Source organism: Talpa occidentalis, unplaced genomic scaffold (genome assembly GCF_014898055.3).
Source record: "Talpa occidentalis isolate TD23 unplaced genomic scaffold, MPIMG_talOcc4v2.1 talOcc4.11, whole genome shotgun sequence".
In the NCBI taxonomy this organism is placed as follows: domain Eukaryota; kingdom Metazoa; phylum Chordata; class Mammalia; order Eulipotyphla; family Talpidae; genus Talpa; species Talpa occidentalis.
In genome coordinates, this window is record NW_023601104.1 from 11725311 (window position 1) to 11743195 (window position 17885).

The 17885-nt window shown below is 54.3% G+C and overlaps 2 protein-coding genes across 4 annotated transcripts in view; both read right to left on the reverse strand.

The window, feature by feature from the left end:
* Window positions 1–478: 478 nt before the first annotated feature.
* Window positions 479–12885, reverse strand: PLA2G4F (phospholipase A2 group IVF). Its single transcript, XM_037501747.2, has 20 exons — window positions 12778–12885; window positions 11063–11135; window positions 10431–10567; window positions 10196–10324; window positions 9779–9819; window positions 9492–9534; window positions 8951–9017; window positions 7555–7724; window positions 7314–7427; window positions 7064–7101; window positions 6715–6850; window positions 6134–6270; window positions 5653–5875; window positions 4873–4987; window positions 4517–4654; window positions 4311–4418; window positions 2591–2785; window positions 2181–2347; window positions 1191–1377; window positions 479–898 (listed from the first exon to the last, which is right to left on the reverse strand). The coding sequence occupies exons 1-20, from the start codon at window positions 12883–12885 to the stop codon at window positions 678–680; spliced, it is 2547 nt and encodes an 848-aa protein (XP_037357644.1). The 3' UTR covers window positions 479–677.
* Window positions 12886–15612: 2727 nt separating this feature from the next.
* Window positions 15613–17885, reverse strand: part of VPS39 (VPS39 subunit of HOPS complex) — a 38379-nt gene continuing 36106 nt past the window's right edge. For all 3 annotated transcript variants that reach the window (XM_037502284.2, XM_054700848.1, XM_054700853.1), the window contains one exon: window positions 15613–17780. In XM_037502284.2, coding sequence (XP_037358181.1) covers window positions 17705–17780 — 76 coding nt within the window. In that variant the 3' untranslated portion in view covers window positions 15613–17704. The remainder of the gene's footprint in view (window positions 17781–17885) is intronic.

Below are 17885 nucleotides of genomic sequence, written 5' to 3' on the forward strand. Positions count from 1 at the left end.
TGAAATACACTGCTGAGGGGAGCAGTGGGCGCGGCAGGGGAGGTCAGCGCGCCATGTGGGACCCCCGCCCAGTGACAGGGGATCAAACTGGTGCTGCAGAGGCTGTGGGCAGCTTTGCAACCCAGCGCTCAACTGCTGTGCCACCGGGGAGGCCCACCCCTTTATTTTTGATGGCACTCAGCACTGCATCTAGGAGTTGGGGGTGAGGGGGGTGGCCGTTTCGGGGGAGTGTGATTGGATGGGCACATTTCTGCTTTTGGTCTTGGGTTATGGAGGGTGACCTGCCCCTCAGTTCTCACAGCTCTGTTTTAGAAGGAGTCTGAAGACCAGGTGCCCTGACACCCATCCATGTTGGGGGAGCAGGTGCCCTGTGGCTAGATTGCTGCCTGACAGCCTCTGCATACACCAATGTGAAGCGAGTGCCATTCCCTTTGGCTCACTCCCCAAGAGCCCCTGGAGAGACATACTGTGTGTTTTCTCCCACAGACATGAGAAGGGCCCTCCCCAAGTCCAAGCTGCAATTCTGCAGGCGCTTTCCCAGGCTTGGGGGACCTCAAGGCAGGTTCTGGAGAGATGGGAAGCAGAAGCCCCAGCCCAGAGACCACCTCCCCTCCCTTTACCAAACTCGGGCTGGAGCTCCTTGGCCCCCCTCCATCATAGTCAGATGGCAGACTGGGTCAGCCCCCAGCCCTGGCGCCCGCCTGCCGCCGGTCCAGAGCCAGCTGGAGGGCCTGCCTCACAGTCTCCGCATTGTTCAGAACGTTGTACCGACTCAGGGCCACCAGCCGATCAAATGCCTTGGGTTCATAGGTGAAGCTTGTCGTGCTGTAGGGGGTGTCTGGTCCATTGATGACAAAGTCCCCAAAGGCCTTCTCCTCAGCGGTTTGCCGCTCCACACCTGGGGGTAGGAAGTGGAAGAGAGCTCAGGCCGGGACATCTGGAATTGATGTGGACTGGCTGTTCCAGCAACCTCCCTTGCCCCAGGACATCTGCTGCTCCTGCGTGGCCCTGCTCGGGCTCTGCTCTTAGCTCTCTCACGCGGAAGGAACAGGGCCACTGTGAATGCTGAGGTCCAGAAAGCAGAAGACAGCAGTGACCAATTCAGGCCGCGCAGGAGGTATGCTTTGATCTAACATCCAGGAGTCCACTCTCGGAACGCACCCCATCGCCACCCCAGGACTTGACCTCACCGGGGGCCAGGTGTGTGCGGAAGGTACGGTTGACAAGCGGGAAATGCAGCACGATGGGTGAGCGCGGGTCCTCGGCCTTGGCAAACAGATAGCATTCCCGGGGCTCCTTCAAGTCCTCAGGGCGCACCTCAATCTTGGGGAAGGGGATGCCTCGATCCAGGCAGTACTTCTCCGTCATCTGTAAGACCTGGGTGGGGAGGCAAGCTTCTGAGCCTGCTGCCTCCCTGCTGGACGCACATGGGCCCAGGCTTCACGGCCAGCTCTGCCGTGAACAACTTCAAGCTGACACCTTTCTGAGCCAGTCTCCGCACTTAGAACATGAAAACGAGAAGGACTTTCAGCTGGGGTTGTTGGCAGCTTAATAATAATCACCAGCACCGCGGAGGCCATTCCTCCCTGTGACTTCCCACAGCTTCCTTCTCTGACCCCTTCCGCTCCCTCTAGGGGGAGGCTTTCAGCCTCCCAAAGTTGAGAGAATGATTGCTTGAAGGTCACGCTGGAAGAGGCTTTATCTATCTCCTCAGGTGGAGGAGGCCAGAGTGCTAAGGGCTGACCAAGCAGACCACAGAACCTGCCCACCATCCTCATCCCCTGCACAGGTTTGAGGGAGCTGCTGTGAGAGGCTCCCTGGGGGGACCCTGAAGCTCTGCTGTTACCATAGTCCCCAGGGGTAGCAGGCCCAGGCCCGGACCAGAGCGGGGAGCACGACCAGGAGCAGGCAGGGTCCAGAGCAGGGGTCTTCTCTTGACCAGGAAAGAAGATTCCCAAGGACCCGCTTTGGCTCCTCCCGCTTCCCCACACACACACATAATCCCTGCAATCCTCCTCCCCCACGAGGGGCCTGTGCTGCTGATAGCTCACAAGGCACCCTGCTGGCAGATGTGCACCCAGGCCTTCCATGAAGGGCCTCCCCCTACACCCAGCCAGGCCGCCTCAGCAGAGCCTTTCCAGCCCCCTCTGTCCACTCACCTCAGGGACTCCCACCCTTACCTCAAAAGGGGTATTCAGGGAGTAGTCAAAGGACAGAATGAGGTCCACTTTTCTCTGTGGCCGCAGGCTCAGCGGAAATGGAGAATTGATGGCAAAGCCACCATCCACCAGGCAGAGGCTCTCCAGCATGGGCGTGAGTCGGTTGGGGCAGGCATCCGGGTGTGCTTCTGAACACAGACAACTGCTTGCTCTTGGCAGCAGCCCTCCTCTCTTGGAATTGGGAATACACTCCCCTGGAAAGCTCTCTCCTGCACCCCCTCTATCTGACACCACAGGGTTTCCCAGGCAAGCCCCCACCTGCCTTCCAGCACTGTCCTCCCCCACCAGCCCCAGGGCAGGAGGAATTCACATCCCAGTCCCAGTCCAAAGGAGGCACAGGCGATGGGGTACCCACCCAGAGCAGCACCCACCTTTCCAGGCCACAAACTCCCTGCTAGTCACATAGTCCTTGTGCAGGCAGAGGCCCCGGGTGAAGTTAAAATTCTCCGCATAAGTAAAGCGGGAGGTGAATAGGTCAAGCACAGCCTGGGAGAAGGGGCCCTGAGGGGTGAAGAGCCTGGTTTGCAGCCTGGAGGGGTCGTGCAGTTGGAGCTTCTCGCAGCTGTCTAATGGGGTGGGACAGTGAGCTATCATCAGAAGTGGCACCCCTCTGTTTGGCCCCTCCATCTCCTCCCCCCACATTCCTCCTCCACCAACCTGCCTCCCAGGCCTCTGAACTCAAATCATTTATTCCTAAACTCAAATGATTTATTCTTTTATGTGCCCCATGTTTCAAAAGGTGTTTATGAAATTACATTCATTAAATAATTTATTTCCCATCTTTTGAAAATAAGGTTGTATCCACAATTTCCAATCAGAATTTCATCCATTAGAGCAACTATATGACCCAGATTCCACTCTAGGAATCTACCCAAAGGACACAAAACACTAATTCGAAAGGAAACCTGCACTCCTAAGTTTGTTGTAGCACTGTTCACAATAGCTGAGATATGGAAACAACCTAAATGCCCAAAAGCAGATGACTGGATCAAGAAGATGTGGTCCATATACACCATGGAATATTACTCAGCAATCAAAAAAGATAAACTCATGCCATTCGCAGCAATGTGGATGGAACTAGAAGGAATTATGCTCAGCGAAATAAGCCAGAGGGAAAAAAATATATTATATGGTTTCACTTATAGGAGGGATACAGGGGAACAAAACAAGGGACAAGAAAAATAAGAAAGACAAAATTAGCAGTAAACTATAAATCAGAGACATTCAGCAAGGGAGGTGGAGGGAGAGAGATTAAAATAGGGGAGGGACAAGCACAGGAGACTATGGTGACAGTTCACAGGTGACTTGGTGGTGGGAATTTTATGGGATTACACCTGAGAGGAGAAATAAGACATTGTACAAAGATGAACAATGATGTTATATATATATATATATATATATATATATATACACATACATATACGTGTGTGTATATATATATATAGAGAGAGAGAGAGTGTGTGTGTGTGTGTGTGTGTGTGTGTATAGAGAGAGGGAGACAGACAGAGAGAGAGAGAGGAGGCAAGAGCCATTAAAAAGAATTTCATCCATTAAGCACCTACTGAGTGGTTACGACCCCTGGCGCTGTGCTCCCAGCCTACTTAGGGGAGAGTCTCACAAAGAGACAATGAATCCTAACACACTGAGCAAAAAATGGAGGGTGGGATCTCGGGGTAAGACCATCAGACAGCCTGGAGGGATGGGGCAGGACACAGAATACTGACAAAATGGTGTCAGAACTAAATTTTAAGAGCTGAGCAAAGTTATCCAGGGAAGAAAGGTGGAACTGTATGAAGCAGCAGGGAGCTCATTGGCCATTGAAGGAGCAGATTGAAGGGGAGCCTTGGGGGTGTGCACAGGGAATCAACCTATCACCCAGTAGTCACCTCACAACTCCCATGAGATCTGCTGATGTGGGTGTTCCCCCGGCCCCCGTCTCACACCCCCAGCAGACCTCCGCGCATCTAGAGGCCCTAACTATAAGTTAGACTATCCCTGATAGTGGGACACCCAGGGCTCTCACGCCTCTTGCAGGGTTCTACTGTTAGAAAGAGGTGTGTACACGAGGGGTGGGAGGGGTGTGGTTTCTACCTGTGATGTTTACACTGCCTCTGTACCAGTCTAGGAAACCCAGGCCCGAACCACCCATCTTCAGGAAGATCTCGTCCAGGCTGGCGGCAAAGGCGCTGCCCCACATACCTGCGAAGAAAAGCAAGAAAGCCCTTCCCACTCTGCCATCCCATATCAGGACCTGGCCCCACGCCTGCCCTGTGCCCAGCCCTCCAGCCTAGACTCACCCTGAAGGTAGCAGATCCGGGGCTCAGGCCGACTCTGCAGCAGTCGCCCCATGAAGAACTCTGAACCAAAGAGCTTGGTGGGAATGTAGGCCCCGTACTTGGGGAAGCCCACCTCATGGGGGGTGAACTCACACCACTCTGGGGGTACAGAATGAAGGGAGAGTCATCGGGTGCGTCCCACTAGGATCCCAGGCTTCACCCTGGTCCTTTCTCTTGAGCAAAATTTGGCCTTGTCAGGAGCAAGAGGCAGCAAGACCTCTGTGCTCTGGGCTGCTCGCGTGCCCGCTAGCCGGGCCTCTTACACCCTCCTACCAGCCATCACCTCCACCTGATTCCTAGGTCCCTACACCAGGCACCTGCAAAGTCTTCCCCGCTGATATTGATGTGGACGTTAACGCTGGTGTAGATGGGGTAGGGGTTCTGGCCCTGGCTGACCGCCTCCTGCTGGTCGGACAGCTTGGCAGGGTTTTCCTGGACAGAAAAGAAGGGAAGTCACTTGGCTTCATACAAGTTCCCTTTGCCCAATCCTGTGCTGAGCTTTGGCACCCTGTGGGGCATGGCTTTGGTGGCCAAGGCCAGTGCTTTAGAGACACTGTCTGAGGGACAGACTTCAGGCTGGAGAAGCCAGAAACGGTGCAGGTGATGGTCGCACACCAGGGGGCCAGGGCCCCAGCTGAGAACCTCAGCTCTGAATCTTCTCATCTCCCAGCACATGCTGGGCCTGCAGATCTGGAGCAGCCACCGGTGGGCGTGAGTCATGGCTGCTTGAGTAATGGAGGAGGGGGGTCCCTCCTCAGCACAGGCTGCAACATTTGGGACACTTCCAAAACACACCTGTGCTGGGGTTCACCCCCAGGGTCACCAAAATCAGTGTCTCAGGCCTCAGAGTCTTTGAAAAGCTGTGCTGTTGATTCTAATCCACAGACAGAACTGAGAACTGCAGCCCAACCACTTCTACCCCAGGGGTTAGGAGCAAAGAAAGATGATCGGTGCAGGCCCACTCAGGGATCTCACTCTTGCACCCAGGGAGTGTAGACCTGAGGGGTAGTTTGCAAACCTTAGACCTTAGCCCAGGCCTAAGTCAGGACTAAATGCTGGTAGGGTAGGGGCCTGAAGGAGCCATGTTTATTAAATACCTCCTGGTACAGGAAATACTCAATGAAAAGACCCCAGAGGTCGATGAGGGAAACACTGTGGCCGTTGCTTTTCCGGGCCACCAGTTCCTGGTCGTAGTATTGCAGCCGCTCCTTGGACAGTGCCCCCTTCTTACTGCTGCAGACCCAAGCCTGAGCGCGCTCAATAGGACCCTGCAAGGCTACCTGGGACCAGGCCGGGTCCTTGTAGAGTGTGGAGATGCACCTGCGCATGGAAGGAGAGCCTGTGAGTCAGGAGCAGGGGGGCAGAGCCAGTGGAGGGAGGGATGCAGGAGTCTGAGAAACCTCTCCTCCCTCTCATTGCACCCACTGAACTGTATCACCCACTCAGGGGTCCCAGCATGCCCCCCCCCCAGTCCCTGGAGGCAGGACCCAGCCCCTTCCCATCAGCTCTCCTTGCCATATCCCTGCCCCTTCATATCCATGCCATATCCCTTCATTTACCCTGCCCTGCCTTGCTTACCATGTGGACCCAGAGACCCCGCTCAGGTAGGACACAGCGTCCAGGAAGCCGAGCTCCTGCAATCCTGCCAGGCTGCCGTAGAGGGAAGACATGGCGCGGGTCCCACCTCCTGACCCCAGGACGGCGACCACAGGCACCTGGGCACAAGAATCATCACTCTAACAACCACCACCACCAACACGTGTCAGGCCTTCATCCAAGAGCCTTCCATGTAATCTCTCTGGTGAGAGGCCTCACCACAGACCAGTCCTGATGGTACCTTGATCTTGAAGGCCCAGCCTCTGGGTGAGAAAAACAAATGTCTATTGTTTGAGCCTCCTGTCTGCAGCTGCACTCTGTTCTGGCAACCCAAGCTGACTACCACATGCCCCGCGGCCAGGGCAGTAAGTTCAGCCCTCTTCACACACGGGACCCTGACTCCTAACCGCGTTTACCATCAGCTCAGGGAAACATCTGGCTGCCCCTTCCTCCTCTGCTTCATGCTTCTAACAACGCCTCCTGTACTCTTGGGCTCGCTGTCCTCTCTAGGGAAGGGGCTGGATTTGGCCAGTGGCTCAGGAGCCAGCCGTGCCATTCCATACCTGGCTGCTGTCAGGCGCCTGGCTCAATCCCAGCACATGCTGAAGCGCCTTGGACACAACATGCTTCCTCTTGTCCAGAAACTCCTGTTCCCCATCACTGAGGTCAAAGCCAAGTCGCAGGTCAAGGTTCTTCGAGCTGTCAAAGGTTGGGGAGAGGGACACTGGGGTCAGGGCCTTGGATGAAATCCAGTTTTCACAGGGCTACACTTTGTTGAACCCCTTAGAAGCAGCCACAAGGAACCAGAACCCTACAGGTAAAGACACGCTCCCTTCATGTGGAGCAGAGTAAGCAGGGGGCGCCCTACTTCCAGCTCAGTGCAAGGGTCTTCCTCCTGAAGTCCTGCCTCACCTCATTTCTGCCTTCATGTTCAGAGTCACCTCCTGGCCCTGAAAAAGACAAGAGCCCAGCCCCGAGCACGCTGACCAGGACTGGCCCACTGGCTGTCCCTGCCACTCTGGTAACTCTGACCCAGACGCAGACACCAAGCCTGAGCCTGAGACCAGCCTGATCCTAACTCCCATTCAGGCCCCTCCTCCAGAACATTCTTGGTGGCCACCAAGCAGGCAGGGGCCTCTAGAGCACCCCGACAGAGCCTCACCTTCCCCAGGGTCACGGTGCGCTGCTGCTCCTGGCCCAGGGGCAGAGAGGAAAGCAGAACGCCCCCCTCTCCCAGCTTGTCCGTCTGGGCCTCCAGTTCAGCGCTCGGGCCACTCTGTGGAAAAGAATGCACCCAGGAACCCTTCAGAGTGGAGGGAGACCTCGCTCCAGGGTGGCCCCCTGATGCTCTCCAGGCCGGCCTGACTTACCATCAGGCCATGCCCTGCCCTGGGCTCACTCACCTGGAGGACCTTGAGCTGCTCCCGCAGCTCCACATCTAGCCTGGGGCGGAGCACTGGATTCACGTGGAAACAAAAGGTGGGCAGGAGGCTGGCCTCCTTGGGAGGCTGCAGGGACAAGACCTGTGGCTTCTCGTAGGCCCCAGGCACTGCCAGTCGAATGTGCCTAGAGCCTGGGAGCAGAGGGACCCAGTGAGTGCCCAAGGGTCAATGAGAACAGGGGAGGGAGGGTGTGACTCCACCTCTCCCTTCTCTTCTCCTTGGCAACGCCAGCTCATCACCCTGCCAGCCAGGGAGCAACCCACATGGCACAGCAGACCTGTCCTGTCTCACCTGCTGCTCCCCTCAGCAGTGTGTTTCAGTCCATCTGCCTGTTCTGTCCCCCACTCTGTCTCTGGTGAATCTCTCACCCGCCCCCCCTCACACCTCTGGCTTGTACCCCAGTTTTGAATGCATAAATAAATCTTTTTTAAAAAGAGAAATTTAGACAGATCGATATATACCGGTCATAGCGAGGAATGACAGCACCTGAGGCGGAGAGCAGGTGGGGACCCTGGAGGGCCCCATGCCCAGGCTGGGTCCTGCCCAACCACTTCCTGGCAGTGTGATCTTAAGCAAATGTCTTTAAGCCTCAGCCTCATAAATTAAGAGAGAATAATGATTATATCTACCAACATTTTATGAAGATCAAAACATGTAAAGCGCTTAGCGCAATGCCTGACTCATGGTGACTTCTCGATGTTATCTGGGTGGGGCTCCTCCCAGTGGCTTGGATGCTCAGCGCCCCAATCCAGACCTGCTCCTGAGTGGTGGCCCTGGGGGGCAGGCAGGCTGCATTGGTGGCCCCAGTCCTTCATCCTGGAATTCTTGCTCTGCCGCATCATTTCATCTCCTGCCAGTAAGAGCCTGGCTATCTGCCCAGCCCTCCAACTTTAGGGTGGGCCTAGTGGCTTGTTTTGGCAACAAAATGTTTGTTCCTGTGAGTGGCCACAGGCTTGAACCTTTTCATGCTCCTTTGGACTTGTCCCTTTGTGCCTCCAGCGATGCTTTAAGAACATGCCCTGGCTGGTTTGCTGGTCACAGAAGGTGAATGGGGGCACATGGGGCAGGGCCAGGTCATTCCCAGCAAGCCCTGTCTAGATCGGCCAAGCTTCAGCTAATTGTGAACGAAATAAAGGCTACCATGGAGATTCTGTACCTGGACTCACACAACTTCTATGTGTGAATATGTCCAGGGACAGGAAATTCACTACGTGCAGAGGCAATCTCTTCCATCCTTGGTCAGCTTGGAGCGGTGAAGCATTTAAGAACTTTCTGCCCCAGACCCACCTTCTTGCAGGCGGCGCCCTTCCTACCCCCAGGAGAGAAGGCAAGACCCCAGGCAACCACCCAGACTCACCATACTCTCGATGTGAGGCTGTCCTATCGCCCCCGAGGGTGCCCTGGATTTTCAGACAGGGCTGAGCCTGAGGAGAGCAGAGGTCAGTGGGAGCCTGGAAGGCCACAGGTCCCAGCACAGGGCTCCACCCAGGAGCGAGGGAGAGGGTGAGGGAGGGATGCCTGGGGCAGGTCCAGGTATCAACCTTCCCAGGGCCTGTGCCTTCCAGACAACGTCTTCTGTGGCAGCAACCCCCTCCCAGGACTCAGAGGCAGTGGCCCCTGGTGGAGTGGGGGAGAAGGTGAGGGACCCAACTAATGGTCCTTCAGCAATCGCAGCAGCCAGGGTCCCAAGTGAGTACTGTGCCGACACAGGCTGGAAGGCGGGCTTCAGGCATGTCCACTGAGGCAGACATGAGGCAGTTTTGGGCCCCTCATCCGTGGAGATGCCACCCTGAGGGGTTACGTGTTCTTAAGAGGCAAGTGGGCACAACAGGCTAAATCATAGACTCCTCACTGCCCTCTCAACCCTGAGCTCCCCCAAGTTCCCCTTCCTTACTCACCACCAGGACCCCGTTGGTGATGACGTCACATGCAGGCACTTGACTGCAAAGGATGAGAGGCTCATGGGATATCTGGTCCCCCTGAGGTGGCTATTAGTACAATAATGTGACCCAAGTATCTGGAAATGCCTGAGGAGCATGGCAGGGTTTGGGGCGGGTAATGGTGTCAGCCAAGATGAGAACCTCCCCTCTCAGGAGAGGCTGTTGCAGGGCCTGGTCACTGATAGCTGCCTGGGGATGGTCAGCGTCAAAGTAAATAGGAAGGCATAAGCTCCACCTGGACTCACCTCTTCTCCAGAAGAAACTCCACCTGCAGCTCTTGTGAATCCTACACAGAGGGAGCAGGGAGCACTAGCTTTTAAAGCTCAAAAGCCTTGGTGATCACCCTCAACCCCCCACCCCTGCTCAGCTCCAGGGACTAGAAGAGGAATCTGTTGTGGCTTCTTGAGGGCACAGGAGGGGACGCGGCATCTCTGTGAGGAGCTACAGCCATTCAAAACGCTGTTCTAGATTTAGCAGATTTAGCAGAGACTGAGACAGACAGTGCTGTGCCCTCAAGCAGCCCACATACTGGTTTCACACAGGAAAGTATTGGAGGGAGAGCTTTAGAGGAGCGAATGTCTTGGAGCCCCCTCCTCAGTGCCCCACGCTGGGCCCCCTCTCCTGGGGGGCAGTTCACTATTGGCACAGCTGAGGCGGCTCACCTGCTGGTTGAGCAGAAAGGTGTGTCTGTGGGGTTGACCTGGTTTGAGGCCCCTCAGATCAAACTGCAGCCGAGAGAGCTGGTCGTTGCTCAGAACGTCCTTATCATAGAGGGTGAGCTCCAGAACATTCTGGGAACAGAGCAGGCAGGAGGTGGGAACCTGAGGCAGGATGGGAAGGCAGGCACCCTGGAGGAGCCCTCTCCCTTCAGAGCCCGGGCCCCTGGCTGGCCCTCACCTTCACAGCATCATGAATCCGGTAACAGAAGGTCTCGTTCCACTCGGGGTCACTGCAGTTGGCCACCGTCCTTGTCTTGGTGGGGCTGGGGGACGCCGTGGGCAGCCACAGTTGCACATAGCAATCAGCTTTGGACACTGGGTGGGATGGGGTGGTGTCCTCAGCCTCTAACTCTTATTGCTGAAAAGGCTGGAGGCAACTGGGGTGGCAGGGGAGGAGCAGGGGGGAGCACACTGCCCGCGTGCCAGGGTGGTCTGGGGAGGGTGGTTGTCCTGACTCCATCCTCCCTAGTAGGTAAAACGCCAGCTAGTTGAGAAGACCACATGGCAGTGCAGCCATTGAGTCATGCCCAGAAACTTCCTATTTTCGGTAACAAAGCCCTCCCAGTGCCGCACGGCCATGGAAAGCTCCGTTGACTGCTGGCAACTGCAGGCCTTATGAGTTCACCCAGGCTGGTGCTGCTCCACCTCCTAGACTCAGGAATCCTCAGTGTGCACACCCCTCCCCTGCAGGGGCCTGTCTCTGGACTCCTTCAAGCACATTCTAAATAGACACACACTCACGCCTCAAGCCCACCCCTGCTGGGCTCTGGAAAGGGAAGGGGAGAAACGGTGAAAATGGGGGCCACTCACACAGGTCTGTGTCCTGGATATTTTTGGCCTTCAGCACCTTCACCTGGAGGTCATAGTATGGGTGGGTTTCCCGCTGAAACAACAAACCTCAGGGAACTCAGTTCCCGGAAGCCAGGGGTGTCCTCCCCGCCGTGGCGCCCAGCTCAGGTTTGCCGCATCCCACCACAGAGCAGCCGGCTGGCCCAGGGTCACTCTGGTCAGTGTGTCAGGCACCTCGGAGGCCTCCACAGGGCCCAGGTGTGGGAGCTCAGCATGTTGATGAGCCTGGACCCTGGAATCAGCCTGAGCTCAAATCTAAGCCCCACCATGGACTAGCCGAAAGGCCTTGGGCAAGTTACTTGACTTCCCTGGGCTTCCATTTGGCCCTCTCTAGGATGGGGGTTATGATAATCTCATAGGGCTGTGGTGAGTTTTAAGCGAGAAGTTAATATAAAGTGCGGGGTCTAGGTGCTTAACACATGGAGCACCACAACCTTGCTACATGTGGCTTGAGACCAGTGGAGTAATGTGCTTAAGGAGATTAAATATTAAGAGAAAGCTGTGCTCTGCCCCACCTACCAGCTTCCTGACACAGGCTTCATTGACACACTGCCGATGAGACAGCAGGCAGGTGAGGAGAAACTGAGAAGCAGCCAGCTCGTCCTAGGCTCACGTGTCACTGAGGACACACCAACTTGAACTCAAGTGGTAACAGCAGACTGCAGCCTTCTGGGAGCTAGGCCTTCAAAAAACCCAGCCTCCTTCTCCTTCCCCTTGGTCTCTGCAGCCAGCAGGCTGGCTAGGGTCTTCTGGACAAAACGCAGCCAACAAGAAATGTCACATGAACTCACACTCCATTTCTAACTGGAGAGTTATTTTCAAGAGCCAAGGTCTTGTTAAAAAGAAAATGACAGAGCCTCCCCAGTGGCGCAGCAGTTGAGCGCTGGGTTGCGAAGCTGCCTGCAGCCTCTGCAACGCCGGTTCGATCCCCAGCTGCTCCCCGGCCACCGAAGGAGGGTCCCGCATGGAGCGCAGACCTCTCCTGCCGCCCGCTGCTCCCCTCAGCAGTGTCCTTCGGTCCTTCTGCCTGCTCTGCTCCCTGCTCTGGCTCTGGTGAATTCTCTCACCCTCCCGCGCTTCTGACTGTACCCAGTGCTTGTATAAATAAAAAAAAATTAAATCTTTTAAAAAAAAAGAAAAGAATATGGCAGGTGCAGAATGGCAGTGCTCGTGCTAAGCCCACTAAGAGTCTAACTGTGGTTTCAAGTTCCCTTCAGTTTCAACCTCCCCCAGAAATGTCGTCCTAATTGGTCAGTACGGAGTTGTTCGGTTAGCGCCAATCATTCCCCAACGGAAAACAAGGTAACTGGCCATAAAACCTTTCTCCACTCGCCACAGGTATGTACTAAAGCCTGAAATGACTTCCTCTTCCCTTATCTTGCTCTTTCTACCTATAAAACCTTTTCATTTTGTAGTTTTGCATAGCACCTTTCTGCTTGCGAGATTGAATGGTGTTTGATTGACAAATGGCTTAATAAAGCCAATTAGATCTTGAAAATGAACTCGCTTGGATTTTAGCTCTGGAACTCAAATTCAACCTTCACCAGTTTGTCTGCAGCAAATTAGTTCCCCCTAAATCCAAGCCCAATCTGGGGGCTGGTCTCAGTCTTCACAGGAGGCTGTGCCCCCACAACTCCTCCAGACCCCAAGTTCCCAGGGAAGATCAGGTACTTTACCCGCCATTGCCCGCACTCAGGTCTCTTCTCTCTCTTCCGCAGCAGCACTGCCCCCAGGAGGGGCAGCCCCTTGCCAGCCAGCCACCTCGGCCAGAGCACCCAGAGCATGACCCAGCAGCCAAGTTCCCAGCAGAAAACCCTGCCTGCTTCCCAGAGCCACTCTGTTCTCCTCTGTCTACACTGGCTGCTAGCTCAGGTCCGACAGGTATCGCTGGAGTGCAGAGGGTGGGGCTGGCAGCTCTGTGGACTCAGGGCCAGGTGGCCCGAAGCTGGAGGTGGGGTTTGACTTGCTCCAGGAAGCAACTGCAACCCAATTTTCACAGGCAGGAGACACTTCAGTCCACAGCCGAGAGGATAAGAAACTGGTACTCACATTCCTGAACCCAGCCCCCTGGTGATCACTGGGCCGCTTGCAAAAAAGACACCTGAGGGGCCTCCCTGGTGGCGCAAGGGGTTAAGCACTGCACTACGAACTCATCTGCAGCCTCTGCAGCATGAGTTCAATCCCCGGCCGGCGAGGGAGCTACCCACATGGCGCAGCAGACCTCTCCTGTCCCACCCGCTGCTCCCCTCAGCAGTGTATTTCAGTCAGTCTGCCTGTTCTGTACCCCACTCTGGTGAATCCTCTCACCACCTGCATCTCTGGCCTGTACCCCAGCTCTTGTATGCATAAATAAATAAATCTTAAAAAAAAAAAAAAAAAGACACCTGAGCTGCACTCACCATTGGTTTGATTAGTGGGTGTAGATAGAACACACATGTTTGTTATTCCAACAAGCCTTGCAGTGCTGACGCAGCTGACCTGGGGGACAGCTGCCAGGAAGTGCTGTATCAGGAGCCAGTCTCCTCCAGCTCTCAGAAAGACCTAAAACCAACTGACTTTCACGGTCCACCTTCTCCAGAGCTCTCAAACAGAAGCATGGAACTCTCCAGGTCAGCGTTTCACCTGGACTCAAAGATGTTTCCAATCCCTCATTTGTTCTTGTAGGGTCAGGAATGGACACAGTGCAGGTTTTCTAATCCAGCAGACCAGGTGAAGGAGTCAGAGTCCTTAGTAGCTTTTTGCAGGTCTTTTTATTTAGATTACCAGGTACAAGGCAGGCAGGGGGGCTGGGGGCTGCCAGCCTCCCAGCCCCCAGCAGGTCTTCACTCTGGGCTCTCCGGCCTTCTCTCAGCTTCTGCTTCTCTTGCTTCTCTCTCGGCTTCTCTTTTGGCTTCTACTGGCGTCCCATGACGCCACCCTTAAAAAGCACAGTCTTAGCCCAGGTGAATCCCATCTACCTATGCCCACACCCTACTCCAGGTGCCCGCCATCAGGCATGCATTCAGGACCGCAAGGACCCATCATCTATCCTGATGGCGGGAGGGCAGAAAAGCCTGACATTTTTCCTTACCCTACAGTTCTCCAAACAGTGTCTTCCCTGTGCCAGTTTCTAGAACTAAAGGTAAAGATGGCCTATCCATATTCTGAGGAAATTCACAGCCTCATGTGGCTTCTGCACACACCCTCTACCTGGGCCACTGGAAATCTCTCAGTGGCCCAAGCACAGAGATAGGGGTGCGCGCAGGTACAATTGAGAAGTGCAGGTAAAAAGCAGGGCCTGTCCTTAAGCTACTAGAGATCAAGGCTTCAGGGACTCCTCGCTTGACCATCACAAACCCTAGACTGCAGAGATATGGGATGTCTCCTTTTCTGTGGACACACCATCTGTGCGGCTGAGACAGCCAGTCTCCACTAGAAAAAAGGATCTCTGAGGTGGTGAGCTATTGGGAGATACATCTCTTTTCCTCAAACAGACCCAGTCAACTCTCCGCTCCTCCCCAAGGGCTGAGTTGGAGATGGAAAAACAACTTCCCCATGGTGGAGGAGCAGGGGTGCTTGTGTGCAGTGATGGTAGAAAAACTATGGTGACCGCACCTTAGGGAGAAAGCCTGTACTATAAAAAAATAAACAAGGGTATTAAAAAAGAAAAGAAACGTCCCCTAAAGAGGTGATTCAACTTTCAAATAAAGACTGTGGGCAAGTTCAGACCAGACATTCCCAGAACAAGGGGAAGGTGTGTTTCTGCTGAATTTGGAGTGTAAAGCCAAGCCCTGTGCTGAGGTCTCAGAAATGCCAGAGTCCAACTCCCTGGGTGATCTGTATTCAAGACCCTGCTAGAGGCCCCAGGATCCACACCAGAGAGCCTGAAGGAGGGGTACAGGACTAGTTGGGAGCAGGAGGCAGGCCTGTAGCTCAGTGTTCCCGGCTGACTCGCGTGCTCTCTAGGCTGTACCACATCCTTCCCTGAAGGTCACGTCTCAATGAAGTTCCAGATGTTTCTCATCCTCAGAAAAAACTCAGGATGGCCAAAGACAGCTCAAGAGAGGAACACAGGGACCTAACTGCCTTTTTTGGAGCTGGCAACGTGGACCAACACCTCCGCTTCTCAAACATCTTTGGGCCCCTCAATCCCAACAATTCCATACCTTTCAAATGACTCTCTCCCCAACCTTCCTCCACCTCCCCCCGCCCCACCCCGCCCAGTCATTATGAACTGCAGGAAAAGGCATGAGGGCCTAATATGTGAAGTGAAGGGGAAACTATATGCATTAGCTAGAGCAGCAATGTGTGCCACAGAGCTCGTGACGCTGGGCATGTTCAACAACTGTGCTGCCCTCCACATTGTGCCCAGGAGGTGCCCAGTCTACTTACACCAGCCACCAGCCGTGTTGGGCAGCACAGGTCAAAATATACGGACCACAGCGTCATGCTGCTTTTCTTGGTATCTAATCCGTTTATCCAAATTCTTATTTAAATTACTGTTCTCTCACTATTTCATCAAAGTCTACAAGAAAGGGGAAAAAAAAGAGACTCAAATTGACTTGGATTCTTACTTTGTGATGTTTATTAGAGAAATCTCCATTCATCCTCGATACAGCTTTTCATCTCCCGCCTTCGCCACACCGCTGCGGAGGGCAAAGAGCATCTAGGGAAGGAGTGCTGGAAAACCGGGTTATGCATGTATTCCAGTTTCACATCATGTCGTTATGCATTCCAGATATGCATTCCAGAAAGCACACATTCTTTATTCTATTGCTTCAAACCTATGTGCTGCACAGGGAGCAGGAGTGGAACACACAAACACAGTACGCCGGGAAGGCAGGGCTTGTGTGTGGGGACAGGTTCTGCTGCACAGCTGAGGGTCGGCCTGAGGAGTCTACTGCTGTCCGAGGAAGCTCGGTCCCAGCCTGTGCTAACAGGGCCAAGCATAGCACTGCTTCTTGGGGGCAGCTGTGGCCGGTAAGGCTCTGGTGAAGTGCTGGTTGGCCTCCCAAACCTGAGCAGAGCACCCCCTCTGTGTGAAGGATGCTGATGGCACTTAGTCTATCCCTTTAGACGCCCCTCATGTGCCCAAGAGGGGCCCAGTCTACTTACACCAGCAAGTCACTCTATAAGACAGGCCCCCACATAGCACAGTCTGCAATTTAAAGAGGTCCACGGCATGTCAAGGACAGGCCACTAAAACAGCGTCACACCCTGTCAGTCACCCAAACTCACTACTGTTACAGACACCAGGGCAACAAGGTTGTGAGTCTGCAAAACCCCAGGGAGGACAGTGTGCAGGGCTGCTCTGCCTGTGTGCTCTCAGTCTGTATAGAAGATACTCTCCCAATGCCTCTTGGGGATCCTGTGGGAAGCAGGGTGCATGTGTATGTGTGTCCCTGCGCACACGTGCACACACATACACACACACTCTGAACACATCTGGCAGTGGGTTATTTCATTCACCCATGGGCCACAGTTTCTCCTGTCTCCGACCTGCCCCCAAGCAGCTCGCAAGCACGCCTGATATGTCCTTGTCAGCTTCTGATTTGTAGCAGAGATCTGCCTCCCTACAATATCCCATCACAAATCCCCCAGCCTCCACCAAACAAAGCTGGACAGTGACAGCCAGGCCACGCTGTAAGTTAGCGCCAAGTACTGGCTGGAGGAGAAAGGCACTCAGAGCGCCGAACACTCCACTTACAGACTAACCCAAGTTGCCACGGGCAGCTGGAGGGCGAAGCAGGAGTAGGATGTCTGCCTATGAGGTCAGATGCCCAGTTTGGTGCGTCTGTCCTTACAGCTCCCCTCACACTCAGCCCCGGGGGAGACCAAGAGTGCCACTCTCCTGGGCTTCTAGGGGTAGCGCGCACGGACCAAGGAGGACCTATTTACAACATACCAGATAATCAATTATCACTGCAGTCGTAGAAACTGAGACTTCCTCTTGCTTCTCATTTTACCTTGTTATACATTAATTATTCCCCATGTCAGGGAAGTGGGAGAGAAAGCCTGGGTAGAGCAGTAAAGAGAGAAAGAAAATAAATAGTAAGAAAAGAAAAAAAAGACTAAAGAACAGATCAGTGGGAAGACCACTGCGGAGACACAGGGCCCAGCTGCTGTGGAGAAATCACTGTGGTCACCAAGAGGACAAGCTGTTTGGCCTTTACAACTAGTGGAGCTCGAGGGAGGCGCTATTCACAGAACTCCAGTCAGCTCTGAGGAGGACTCCCTGTGAAATCCCTCGTGGATCCTGATAGAAAACTCTCGATAAACAACCCTGGGGTTACATATAGTTGAGAGTTTCCTTATTCCGGTACGCAAAGGCAAGATGGTGGCTTTCCCCACCTCCTCCTGTCCAAGCAGGTATTAAATTCTCTGGAATTGCCTGCAGCATAATGGCATATAAAGTATAACTAATCTCTTTTTCTATGAAAAAGCTGACGATGCCAGACCACGAGTCTGTGAATTCAGAGATACTCCAGGGCACAAGGGAGCCAGTAGTGTTCATGTGGGGAGACACCTGGTAGTGGCAGCAGCTCCCAATTCCTAAGGCGGGGTGCTTCATCCCTTCTCTGGGATCACCAAGCTGTCCATCTGCTGAATCCTTGGCATGCTGGCTCAGGTATCAGCCGGGTTTACCTCTTTGGAACAGAAGTAGTGCACGACCACTCCGTTGGGGTATCTTGCAAATGCACTGTAGGGAGGAAAGTGACTTGGGACGACTGTCGCCTCTGAAAGACCACTTCTCCAGTACCTGGAAAAGGCACTTACCTTGGAGCCATGCCAGAAGCAGCCCACG

Bases quoted from the DNA above. Each gene is read 5' to 3' on its own strand.
- PLA2G4F (XM_037501747.2), bottom strand. From the start codon at position 12,885: ATGCTCTGGGTGCTCTGGCCGAGGTGGCTGGCTGGCAAGGGGCTGCCC. The intron at 10,325-10,430 runs GTGAGGGCCAGC...CTCTGTTCCCAG, and splicing joins GGATTCATGATGCTGTGAAG to AATGTTCTGGAGCTCACCCT. The intron at 6,851-7,063 runs GTGAGGCAGGAC...AACCTTTGACAG, and splicing joins AACATGAAGGCAGAAATGAG to CTCGAAGAACCTTGACCTGC.